The sequence below is a fragment of the Egretta garzetta genome, unplaced genomic scaffold, assembly GCF_000687185.1.
Source record: "Egretta garzetta isolate BGI_Z169 unplaced genomic scaffold, ASM68718v1 scaffold374, whole genome shotgun sequence".
Lineage (NCBI taxonomy): Eukaryota > Metazoa > Chordata > Aves > Pelecaniformes > Ardeidae > Egretta > Egretta garzetta.
The window spans coordinates 10,247-23,033 of record NW_009259419.1 but is presented as its reverse complement, the minus strand read 5'-3'; the positions used below and the strand labels follow the sequence as shown (position 1 = coordinate 23,033).

Below are 12,787 nucleotides of genomic sequence, written 5' to 3'. Positions count from 1 at the left end.
CTGCTATACTGCCCTTCCAGTAGATTTTGTGTGATTTAAGTCCTTCATGAGAACAAGGGGCTCTGAACATTGGAAAACCAGTCTAGGATGATGTTCCATGTACTGTGGTAACTGAAGATAAACTTCCCTTAACTAGGAGTCCTGAACCACAAGAAGCTGCTGTAAAGATATACCTATGATATTTTGATTTTATTTTGAAATGGAATACTAATTTTCTGTTCATTTTGAATTGCTACTTTAGTGCAGTCACAAATACTAATTCAGCTGATGCCTGTGGTCCAGCTGATGAGGCAAAATAACCTGGTTTTATATAGCATGGATACTTTGGTATCCATATTTGTTCACAACTAATGAACTTGCAAGTGATCTGAATGGGTTTGGTTTTTTTTTTTTTCTCTCAAAGATTTCTAGTTTCTAATTACCCTGTGGTAATTAAAGTGCAAGTACGCTTCAGATTGCACTGTATGGTTATCTTACATTCAGGCCATGCAAAAAATACTTGCACATATATATGTGCCAGAAACAACTCCTCATCCTCTTTAAGTGACTAATAAGAGATTTGTCCATTCATCATGATTGTATTTTGTTTCTTAGTAATTGGTAACTATGCTTCTTAATTTGTTTTAGTTGGAAGATGGGGAAGAAGAGCCGAGTAAAAACTCAGAAGTCAGGTACAGGAGCCACAGCGACAGTTTCTCCAAAGGAAATGTTGAATCTAATTAGTGAGTTATTGCAAAGTAAGTTTTGGTTTTATGCCTCTCTGGGAGAAGGGATGGTGTGCAGACCACTCAAAAATGTTCTGTTGTTGAAGCCAGTGAATTCTATTAATTTCCTGTAAGTGTCCAAGCTTGCTATTTCAGCCTGCTTAAGACAGTATGTATCTTATAGTATCTATCTGTTAGTATATACCATTATTGGCTTATTTATACGTGTATGTATTGGACATACCATATTTCTGGTAGCTTTTGGCTTTGCATTGCAACACAAGCATAATACTGGGGGAGATTAAGTTAAAAAAAAAAAAAGCAGATAACTTGACATTGAAGCTTTATGATAAATGTTTTTTTGTAAACCTCAAGAATCGCCCTATTACTGTTTATTACTTGAACAGTACTTTGAACTGGTATCAGAGTAGAGAAATAAACTGTGGAAAGCAGTGATACAACTCAGTTCAACTGCATTGATTTTTTGGTCACTTAAATTAGTTTTGTTGTTGATTGGAAACTTTTTGTAGCACTTTGTTCTTGTGTATAGATCAAAGGTTGTTTCACTTGTTGAGAAATTTGGAACTCCTCCATTATTTCTAGTAAATATGTAAAGCAGAGGATAATTTCTTATGATGATGCTAAAATACTGTTCACTCTTTCTACTGTCATTAGTAACTGTGCTGAGCTACACTTCTTGTTGAAACACAAGTCCAAATTTCCGTATCCTGGACACATCTAAATGTTGCCTTAGAAAAATTAGAATTTTTCTTTAGCATTGCTCACAAAAGGAGACAAGGAGTTGGCAGAGCAGTTTGATGCTTATGCTACAATTGGCCTCTGCTTTGCTACCAAAAATAGAACATAGATCTGATTTTCTAAGCAAAGACGAATATCAGCTGTTCTTTTTGTCAAGCTTCCATATTTTATTCAACGCAAAGATTTTCCAAATCAGTTGAGCAAGGTAATCTTCAGCTGTCCACTTGGATTTATGTGGCTTAGGTCAAGAAATCCACACACTGGCATTTAGAATATTGTCAGAGACACTGTGGATGTAATCTAAAGCTAAAGCTTGGCTAAGTCCTTCCAGTACACATGCATCTATGAAAACAGTATTGACCAGGCAGGTCAAATGTATGCACCAGCAAATTTCTCAATTACTTAAGGTAAGATCTGTGCTATTATCATCTGCTTTCATTACAGCAAGAATGATGGCAAACAAGCTACTGTAAACAGAGTGTTCTGCTTGGATTATTGCAAAGAGACCTTTTTTTTGTTTGTATTGTCTGAGAGACTGTCTACTTAATGGGCTGGTTGTTTACCTTTTTTTCTTCTTAGCTTATTAAACATTTGATGTTTCTTAAATCTGAAAGAATATTGCAAAAATACCTTGAGGCAAGTTATACTGTGAAATTTTTAAAAGCACCTGTTAATTACATTTCAAAGAATGCAAGAAGATATTTATAACAATGGAGATTATTGTGTTTACCACATGAACATGTTTGAAGGACAAGTAGTACTAAGGTCCAGTTAAAGTTGCTGTGAAACCATGACTCTTCCTCTGATGTTAAAACATACATACATATATATATATATATATGTATGTATGTATATATACACTTTGTTAAAGAAAACTTTTTCATTTGGCATTTTTATTTCCAGAATGCAGCAGTCCTACCCCAGGCCCTGGGAAGGAATGGGAAGAATATGTGCAAATTCGTTCACTTGTTGAGAAAATTCGCAAAAAGCAAAAAGGTAAATGTGAAAGACTGTAAGATAAGGGTGGCTCAGAGTATTGATTTGCCTAAAGAATTGTCTGTTGACAGCTAAAAGGAATATTTTTGTTGCTGTTGTTGTTATATAAATATTATGCAATCCTATTATTTTGGGATAAAAATCTTAATTCGCTGACATGCAGTTGCTTTTTACACTTTCAAGTGTTTCAGAAATATTCTAGCGGGCATAACCACTGGCATTAACCATTTTAATACTTATAATTGAGTGAATATTACAGACAGGTGATCCTGTGATAATTCTGCTCGATAAGTAGAAAAAAAGAGATTGAGATTGTGATGAGATGACAATCTGAAGGACTAGAAGTAAAAATACTTTGAGAATAATAGGCCTTTTTGATTCCTGATTGCATAGTCTTCCCTGCTGCCTCTATAAATCTGAATATTCTGAATTTAATTTTATAACTATTTTATTTTAGCCTGAATGCTTTACTGGACATGGAAACAGTTTCAGCAATTCAACATCATGACATTAAATTATGACAAAATAAAAATATATAAATACATCAGGTAATAAATCTAACTGCTATAAATCAAGCACATAATTAAAATAAAGAAATGCTTACAGTACCACAGTTAATATAGAGTTTTATTGCCAATTTTCCAATGTTTGATACACTTATTTTTCAAGTTAGAACACTTTTCTTCTGGTACGTTCTGCAATAACTCACTGTTGTTGATACTTTATTTTCATGTTAGCTTTATTTTTATTTGGAGGTATGCTCTAAAAAATGCTTTTCATGTAATTTCAGTAAAATTAACCTTTTTTTATCACTGTTGTATTATAATGGCAGAGAAATAGCAGTTCTTTCTTCTCTGATATTTATATGGTGATGGCAAAAAAGCCAGACTGCATTTAAAGTGGAGCTTGAGTGGTTCATGTACTCGCTTTAAAAACCAGAAGACTTTACTTAGAGGCTTGAAATGTCCTTTTCACACTTGCTTTTAATAATTTTGACTAACGCATAAGAATCTGACTTCATGAAAGGACATTTAAACCTCTGAACATCAGTTATTGGCAGAGGGCATATGGAAGAATAAATGATATTGTTTGAGTGACTGCATCCTGTAGCTCTGTAGAGGTGAACTTGATTCATTGTTTTGCTGTCCTGTGACTTCTGTAAACATATGGTACATGTCCTGCTTTTTATGATGTAATACATGTGTTACGGTAAAACATAATTCGTGTTAACAAGAACAGAGTTAGCACTGGAGTTGGGCTGCTCACTACATCTTTCTTCTGTGCCAGAAAGACTGAAACTTTCATGGGGAAAATGGCTGCTGGCAGAAGTGGTAGAATTAGTATAATGGTGTTATGTTAATAGGACATCTTTTTTTCCCTTGAAAGATGCAAAACCTACTAACCACAGCACTGTTGGCATACAAATGGTTTTTAACATATTTTTACATACATACTGAGTATGAGTAGTGTGGTGTCTTTCAAAACTATTTTTTAATGGAATGTAGTAATTTATACTACACAGTTTTCTAGCTTAATAAAAGCTTTAAACAATAGGCAAAAGAAGTATATATTGCTTTGGGGAACTCTTAAGATGTACAAATGAATATATGTTGCCTAAAGTGTCATACTTTGCTTTTCTTGAATAGAACACTGAATTGCAGAATGTGAACTAAAATGATCTTAATTATAGAAAAATCTTAATTTGAAAACTGAGTATTTTTACGTTCTAAAATTTTTCCTTGTTTGGCTCATTAGCAAAACTTTAAATAAAGCTAGTTTTTCAATATAGGTTTTCATCGGTATAGCTTTATTTTCATAGAATCATTGCTCCCCAATAGTGCTTGTAATTTAAAGGAGCTGCTTTTCTCTTAAATTTGGAAAAATATGGGAAGTATTGGACCACGTCATATAAGAGGAACAGAGGTACAATTTCAGAGATGCTTACAGAATGGTTCTAAATATAAGCTGGATGTTAAAAGCTTCCAGTAGCCTTATACAGTAGTCATTGTTGGAAATCAAGAGAGCAAAGTCCTGGACAGTAGAAACACCTATCACGTTCTGCAACTAGTCTTACTAAATCTGTGAAGCCTTAGCTCTAAATATATTCCACAGAAAACAGCATACTGAAAGGAGTATGAAATAACGGAGAAATGCCAGCTTATAAAAAAAAAAAAAAAAGCCCAAACACTGTGTACCATGTTTTCATTGCATTCAAAAAAATACTTTATCAATATTGAGTTTTAATACTGCATCATTGAAGCCTATAGTTTTAGATGGTATTTACACTTTTATGTTAACTGCAGATTTGATTGGTTCTGGGGCTTGAAATACATAATTTGGAGGGGGGCTGAAGATTTCAGATACACTAATTCTGCTTTCTTAAAATCCTTTTAATCTAAAGATGTATTTATCACCTGCACTTAACCAAAATATTTTTGGATGTAAGCAAGTTGCTGATGACATTTTGTCACTCATAAAATGGCCTGAGCATTTTGGGGGCATTTGAACAGTTTTAATGTGACCTGACACTAGAGTTTGGGTTGAAGAGAACACAGAGGCAAAGAGGTACGGAAAAAGCTGGCAGAGTGTAGCTGGGAACCATAATGCAGAGATTCAAATCAGATGAAGGTTAAGGGGAGAGCTGAGGAAAAGAGAGCTGCGATTTCACTGGTGGACCACATGCCTGTTGGAGAAGCCAAGTGTAAAAATTCAGATGAGCTCTGATGTCAGGAGGGTGACCAGTCCTTAGTTATTTTAGTAGATCCATACGCTACAGGAAAAAGCCAACTGCTGTATATGTGAGAGAAGGAGCCTGAGATCTGCTTATTGTCATTTCCACTGCTGAATTAATGAAATTGCAGCTTGCCTCTCAAATTCCTCCTTGTGTCTGTGTTAACGTGTTGTGGTGATTGCATTTATCATCAATATTAAGCTGGGAAATATTTTCACTCAGCTTACTTAAAATGGAAAGAGGAGAGGCGCTTCATATTTCATCACAGCTCAGTTTAGGTGGATGTGTTTTTAAGATGACTGGTAAGCCAATTTGGCAGAATATTTAAGTTAATGAAAATTGGGTATGACATTTGTATACTATTGAGTAACACTTAACAAAGACCAGTTCTGACTCAGCTACCTCAAAGTAGAACTGCTGTGGGATAGCAGATAGCTTTTTTTACATGTGCTTTTATATTGAATTTCTTTATCTTTCTAGATCCTCTTATGTCTGCATTTGTTTTTTAATAAATTGTGTATATAGGTTTGTCTGTTGTCTTTGATGGAAAAAGAGATGACTATTTCCCTGAATTGTTAAAGTGGGCAACTGAAAATGGAGCATCCACAGAAGGTTTTGAAATAACTAACTTTGAAGAGGAGGGGTTTGGTTTGAAAGCAACAAGAGAGATAAAGGTGAGCATGTGAACATTTGACTTAGATTAGAAAATTGTGTTTGGAAGGTAGCTGCTGAAACACTCACCACCTTCCCTTTCTCCTTTTGACTTATTGTGAAACTGCTGTTCTGAAATGCTCTCAACTCTGTACTTGAGAAATAAAATTATTGATAGAACTGAGTATTGTATTTTATGATTATTGGATAGTACTGTGAATTTTTAATCAGTCTTTTTTTATATTGCCTATACTGTTTACCTAATCACCAGAGTATTCTACCTCATTGATGTATCCCTCTCTTCCGTGTTTTCTAACTACGTAGTCTCATCTCTTCTTTTATATGCCTTCTTTTAAAGCACTGGTCCTTTTGCCTCAGAAAGAGGTATTTGCAATGCTTATTTTCTAATGAAAATGAAAAAAACCCCCAAATTACCTGGTAATTGTAAAAAATGTCTTTTGGTCATCAGATAAGGAATATAGACACACACAGTTAGCTAACTGTTAAAAGGTAAGTGTTTAAGATTGCCTGTTTCCATTCCCATTTTACAGATGGGAAACAGCTTTGAAGAACAATCAGCTGTTGTAGAAAGAATATTGGAAAACAAGCATATTGTATTCATTTTAGGGCTTTGGCAGCACATAGTTAATAAGGCTAGCGCTACTGGCTGACAAAAATCCTGAACAGTTCCTCTAAAATAAGAATGGGCAACATGAAAAAAAACTCTACTGGGAGATATTTGATCACGTAATGTATTTGGTAGCTTTGAGGTTGTCTGGGCAATCTATGTGTTAAGCAGTTCCAAACTGAAGCGCCATATTTTGTAAACTAAGTATCTTTTGTTTTAAGCTTTGTGTAATACAGATTGGAACATTTGGTTTACCACAATATGACCTATAGCATGTTTGTTTAATTTGCAGTGGAAGAGAAGGAAGAATTTTGATTTAAAAAAAAAAAAAAAATAGAAACAACCTGTAATTTAAGATGATGTATATTTGAGACACTTGGCATATCATATAAATGCTAACTGACCCTCTGTGCTTTTTTCCTTTCTGTAGGCTGAAGAGCTGTTTCTGTGGGTTCCTAGAAAACTGTTGATGACAGTTGAGTCAGCTAAAAATTCAGTATTAGGTAAGAGCTTAAGAAAATTCTTAAGCAAGAAATTGATATGTATGGGATCATTCAATAGGAGACTTTCTTTTCTTAGCTGGTCTCCTTTATTACAGGACTTGCTTATCACGCTGACCATAAGGTCTGGAATATCTAGAAGCTTGAAGTGTCAGTGGAATGAATTTAATTTTCCTCTTTGTTTCTGGCTGAGCGCACTAGATATCTTCCAGAACTGCATATGTTATTTTCAACACATATCACATAGCTTGTATAGCACTTGGAGATAAAATGTTCTGAGGTACTGAGAGTATTGTTCTAGTTTCTTCATGTCTTCCGTCATGCAATTGTATGAAGTGTTTACTGTGTCAGATAACTTGCAGTATAATACAATGTAGGCAGCTAAATATTTCAGAAACCTGAAAAGCTTTTTTTTGTTGAAAATTCTTACATGCTATCTCACCATGTTCATTTAAAGTAAATCTAGGATCATATTTTCCATGGACAATTAATTTAGTGCCTCACCTTTCTGGGTTAATTCAGGATCCCTGTATTCTCAAGATCGAATTCTTCAAGCCATGGGCAATATAACATTGGCATTCCATCTTCTTTGTGAGCGAGCCAACCCCAGCTCTTTCTGGCTGCCCTACATCCAGACACTTCCCAGTGAATATGACACTCCTCTCTATTTTGAAGAAGATGAAGTGCAGTATCTTCAGTCAACTCAGGCCATACATGATGTTTTTAGCCAATATAAAAATACAGCTCGACAATATGCCTATTTCTACAAAGTTATTCAGGTAAGCATCTTAAATGTAGTACATAGTATATGTTGTTCTCATGATGATTATTGAGGAAGGTGTGAAAACAGTGATGCTAAATAATAGAGCACACGTACTTCTCTTAAAGGCTTGAATCATTAAAGCTTTTTTTTGAACTGCTGTTAAAATTTTATAGTTCAGTAGGCTTATGAATATATAAGAATGTATTTAGTTGATGGAGAGGAGTGATTACTGCTCTGTTTGGCATTGGGTGAGGCTTCATCTGAATACTGTACAAGTTGGGCCCACCAGTACAAGAGACATGTTGACAAACTGGAATTAGATCAGAGGAGAGATACTAAAGATGTCGTTTGCTTCAGCCATACGAGGAGAGATTGAAGGTGCTGGATTTGTTTATTCTGGGGAAAAGGAGATAAGGGATGATCCAGTTATTGCTTTCTACTTGCTACTGGTACCCACACTCCCAAAGTTTGCCTGTGGGAAGTTGGACTAGGTGACCTGCAGAGATCTGCAATGTATGCCTCTCTGACTCTTTGAGAAATGTATAGTTTGCAGTAAACAAAGTAAAATTATAATTGTTAATTGACATAGAATAAAACCATTGCATATGCTATATTTCCAATGACCGTGGATTAACTGTTGTTTTCTATTCTATTTAACATAATTATTTTGATTGCTTTCAAACACAAAGATAAAACCCATCTGGTAACAATTTGAGTATGGGAAGGCTTGAGATGGGTGAACTTTTCATCATGTTATGAAATAATGATTTAAATTGAGTTTCTAAGATAGAACTGTTACTCTGATGTCTAGACATAATTGATGTTGTAAGTAAATGGTGATGTGTTGTTGTCAAGGTACTGCTCAATGTCCAAACATCCCAAGCTTTTTGTGGCACAATCTGTGTAAAAAGCATATGACTCTATGTACTGAATTTCCTCGATTGTGTAATCTGGAGACATTTTTTGGCCATAGGAGAGGTCAGAAGACATAAAGCAATTCTATTTTCCTTTAGTTTTATCAGAGTTCCATAGCTTTTCTGTTAACTGTTTTAAGGCACCGAAAGTTAAATTACTTTGCGTAGCTGTTTGGTGCTTGAAGAATTTCATGTCTTACAAACACAGTGTCAATTTACCACGTATAAGGAGCAGAGGGATACATTTTGAAAACTGTAAAGTCATTGAAAATAGTGGGTGAAAACCAAATAAGATGCACTTCATTTGAGGTGAGGAATAGGGGAGGAACAATGACTTTAATATGAGGAAGGAACAAAATTCTTCCTTCCAGGTCTCACAATTCAGGAAACGATGGCTTAGCCAACTCCCTTTTCTTGCCATGTGCTATTCTAGGCTGCCAGTCCACACTTGACCTTCCAGCTTTTCACTTTTTTTTTTCTCCAAGTACATTGCCTGAGCAAACAGAACTCCTAAATTTTATTTCTTTAGAATATCTTTTTACCCCTAAATAGTTCTACTGCTTTTAAAGAGTTATTAGCAGAATAGTGTGTAACATTATCCAGTTCTTCCATCTGCTATTCATGCTCTTGCAGTACTTAATCAGATAGATAAACTATCCCTATGGCTAGTTCCATCATTTTCGTTGACTAATCCTGCACTAGTGGAGGTTTATGTGAGAGGTTATGTGGTCATAACATTAATTAAAAAAGACCCTGAAATACAGTTTTACAAAGAAATGAGATCTGGAATGAAATCCTGGGTTTTGACTGCAATGTTTCCAGTATTTCAGAACCTCTTCTCAGTGATTGATGAATACATGTAGACTGATATCAAAGCGATGCAAACCCAACTGAAGAATGTATATAAAATTCAGTGGCGTAACATCAGTTGAAGCATGAGATACCTATTATCTGAAAAGCAGCTTAAATCTTTGTCAAAACACTTTTTGTTTATGAAAGTTTCGTGTGGCACATGATCTGCTTAAGGAAGGCAAACACATGCTATTTCTTTTACTGTCTCTTAGAGCTAATCAAAGATGACTTGTAAAGCATTTAAGCTAATGTGGTCAAAGTAATGTCTCACTAAAAAATGATGTCTATTTCCCATCAAAGTCCATGCTGTTGACTGTTAAGAGTAAGAAAAGCTACAGTTTGAGCAAAGAAAATAATGTGTGTGAGATGACTTTAGGGGCAGACTGTCTGTAGAACCCCAGTGATGGTGATGTGCTGTACATGATAACAAGCCTTTGATACTCTGCACTGTTACATTTTCTGTTTTACATTTGCAATTCTATGGAAGCTGATATGGCAGCTCATGGAGGAAGACTTCTCAGTCTGATATTGTTGAGACTGATTCAGTTTGGTTTGATCTGCAGCAATGGGAAACCTTTGTGGAAATAGTGTTTAAATAAATGGCTTTCTTCTCTTTGAGCTTTATATTGGTATACCCAAGAAAGTGTTTAGTACTGTACTGTTGCCTCTTGTATGAACTGTTAATGCGTAGGTTCTGGTCACTTGTGATCAGAAATCTAGACCAGATTTTTTTTTTATTCTCCTGACAAATGCTTTTATTGCTTGTTTTATATTCTTGTATAATATAGCGGTTGTTTCATGTTGAACGTAAGCATGAAGGTAGATCAGGTAGGAATCATTTGCTTTATTTACTTGTTCTTTGGAGAATGAGTGGTAATAAATACTAGGTAAATTTTATGTGTTCATAAAGTGAATGCTAGATTTCTCTATACCATCATTTCATTCAGTACCACTACTGCTTTAGCATAAGCGTTTTAATGAAAGCTGTCCTCTGTGACCAGGATTTTGATAGTGCTTCAGGTATGCAGACTAATATTTTTTTTTTAAATTTACAAGTACACTTTTTGTAATACAAAAATCTTGTATTTACTTCCTTTATAGCTATTTTACTACAGAAAGTAAAACTAGTAGAATCTTGAAATAAAAGGTGTTTTGTTGCTATTTGAAGACGCTGAAAAAGGGAATATTTTGTGCAGGCAAAATATTTTAATTCCTCTGCAGCGTTTTTAGGCTGCAAAATGTTTCTAATGGCTGGGGAAATTAAAGGGTTAAAAAATCATTTCTTCCAATGCTTCCTTTTCTTTCCAGATAGGATTGCCAGACTGTTATTAAAATAATTTGGCTTCTGATAGGTGTGCAGTTTTAAACACTGTTTGACAAGTGCTGGTCTGTTTTATTTCCCTAGCTTCTCCCTAAGTGTGGCTTTCTCAGAATGCTGCTGTTCTAACTCTTTCTCCAAGTGCTTAATCTGGATACAGATGAAGAATGGGCAGATTTATGAATTTCACAGCTGTTGCAAGCTAAACTGCAGTCTGGTTTGATAAGCAGAAACAGGTGGGATGTGGAGTAGACAAAAATAAACCCTTGAGCATGTTAGCCAGGCTCTATAAACCACACTGACACCTTTCTAAACATATGTAATTTGATAACTAAAAAAATAGTTAAAAGTTCTTACAGATGTACTTTAAAGGCGTATTTGGCCCCTGCACTGCTATCAAAATACAGCTAATGGTCAAAAGACTTGTAGTTTGCAAGATGGTTTTGTATTTTGTTCCAAAGAGAAATTTTGTAAACTGCATTTTCCCTTCCCCAGGAAGGTACGCGTGTGAGTTCCATATAACATTTATGGGCATTGCATGCCTACTGAAGGGTGAACAGAGCCCAGGTATTTATGGCTTAATGTTAAATTTTTTTTTTTTGTACACTGAAATGTGGTGTAGTAGGCACAAGAGGGAGCCATATAGTTTACAGACATTCACAGTGAGATTATATTCCTAAAGAAAATACAACCAAGTTTGAATCTTCTTTAAAAGAATATGCAGAGGTCTTCGTGTTTGACTTTGTTACATCGGCATGCCTGTTTGCAGTCTGCTACAGAGAAGTTTCTGTAAATCAAAACAAGACATCAAGACAAGGAGTGCTCTTAGTGAAGGTAGAAGTGCCCAAACTCTATTCACGTTTTGGACACCACGGGTCTGAAGCAGTGTTGTATCTTTTACCTGGGTGTAGTAAAAGCTGTCATTACCTGCCTTACTAAAAGACAATTTTATAATTTTAGTTAACTTTCAAAATCTTTGCAGTGGTAAGTCTGAAAACCAGCAGAGCCTATCAGCTAGCCATAGCTTTTGCCATGGTAGCCAGCTGATGCGTTCAGTGACACTCTTAAGTGTAAGTGGTACCTGTGTGTAGCTGCCTGTCATGTGCTAGAAAAAGGATCAGTTTTGCAGGACTGTCCAGGGTTGCAGTTTGGCATTGATTGAGACAGTGTTTTCAGCATGTGGTCTCTGCACCGCTGGGGGACTGCAGAATTTTCCGAAGGGTACCAGCAAGCTAGCTGTCTGGGGGTGGGGGGGGAAATATGGAGTGACACTGTAGTGGGCATCTGCTATAGGCTGCCTGATCAGGAGGAAGGAGTGGATGAAGCCTTCCACAGACAGCTAGAAATAGCTTAATGTTTGCAGGCCCTGGTCCTCATGGGGCACTTCAACTACTCCAATATCTGTTAAAGGGACAACACAGCAGGGTATAAGCAATCCAGGAGGTTTGTGGAGAGCATTGACGGCAACTTTCTCACCCAAGCAATAGAGGAGCCAATGAGGAGAGGTGCTACTCTGATTCATGGACCTCATACTTACAAACAAGGCAGGGTTTGGTGGGGATGTGAAGGTTGATGAGCCTTGGCTGCAGTGACCATGAGATGGTGGAGTTCAGGATCCTGAGAGAAAGGAGCAGAGCAAAAAGCAAAGTCACAGTGCTGGACTTCAGGAGAGCAGTATTGGCCTCTTCGTGGATCTACTTGGAAGAGTCCCATGGGATAAGGCTCTGGAGGAAAGAAGGACCCAAGAAAGAAAACATGGTTAATTTGAAGGATCACCTCCTCCAAGTTCAAGAGCAGTCCATCCCAATGAGCAGGAAGTCAGGCAAAAATACCAGGAGGCCTGCATGGATGAGCAAGGAGTTCCTGGCAAAACTCAAACGCACAAAGGAAGCCTACAGAGGGTAGAAGCAGGGGCAGGTAACCTGAGAGGAATACAGGGGCATTGCCCAATTGTCTAGAGATGAGGTTAGG

At 36.2% G+C, this 12,787-nt stretch overlaps 1 protein-coding gene across 2 annotated transcripts; it reads left to right on the top strand.

Annotated features, from left to right (window-relative positions):
* The first annotated feature begins 631 nt into the window (after positions 1 to 631).
* Positions 632 to 11,973, top strand: LOC104124524 (actin-histidine N-methyltransferase-like). 2 transcript variants are annotated; one of them, XM_035892445.1, is made up of 6 exons: positions 632 to 737; positions 2,367 to 2,459; positions 5,716 to 5,864; positions 6,900 to 6,972; positions 7,492 to 7,748; positions 10,904 to 11,973. In XM_035892445.1, exons 1-6 carry the CDS (start codon positions 635 to 637, stop codon positions 10,943 to 10,945), a joined length of 717 nt encoding a protein of 238 aa, XP_035748338.1. In that variant the 5' UTR covers positions 632 to 634; the 3' UTR covers positions 10,946 to 11,973. The 2 variants fall into 2 exon arrangements, with proteins under 2 accessions (XP_035748338.1, XP_009635173.1); XM_009636878.2 differs by lacking the exon at positions 10,904 to 11,973 and having other exon boundaries at positions 7,492 to 10,054.
* Positions 11,974 to 12,787: the final 814 nt, after the last annotated feature.

What these genes read in the sequence shown, in the direction of transcription:
- LOC104124524 (XM_009636878.2), top strand. Translation starts at nt 635, where the DNA reads ATGGGGAAGAAGAGCCGAGTAAAAACTCAGAAGTCAGGTACAGGAGCC. An exon ending in AATTCGCAAAAAGCAAAAAG is followed by an intron (nt 2,460 to 5,715) that starts GTAAATGTGAAA and finishes TTGTGTATATAG; the next exon opens with GTTTGTCTGTTGTCTTTGAT. An exon ending in AGCTAAAAATTCAGTATTAG is followed by an intron (nt 6,973 to 7,491) that starts GTAAGAGCTTAA and finishes GGGTTAATTCAG; the next exon opens with GATCCCTGTATTCTCAAGAT.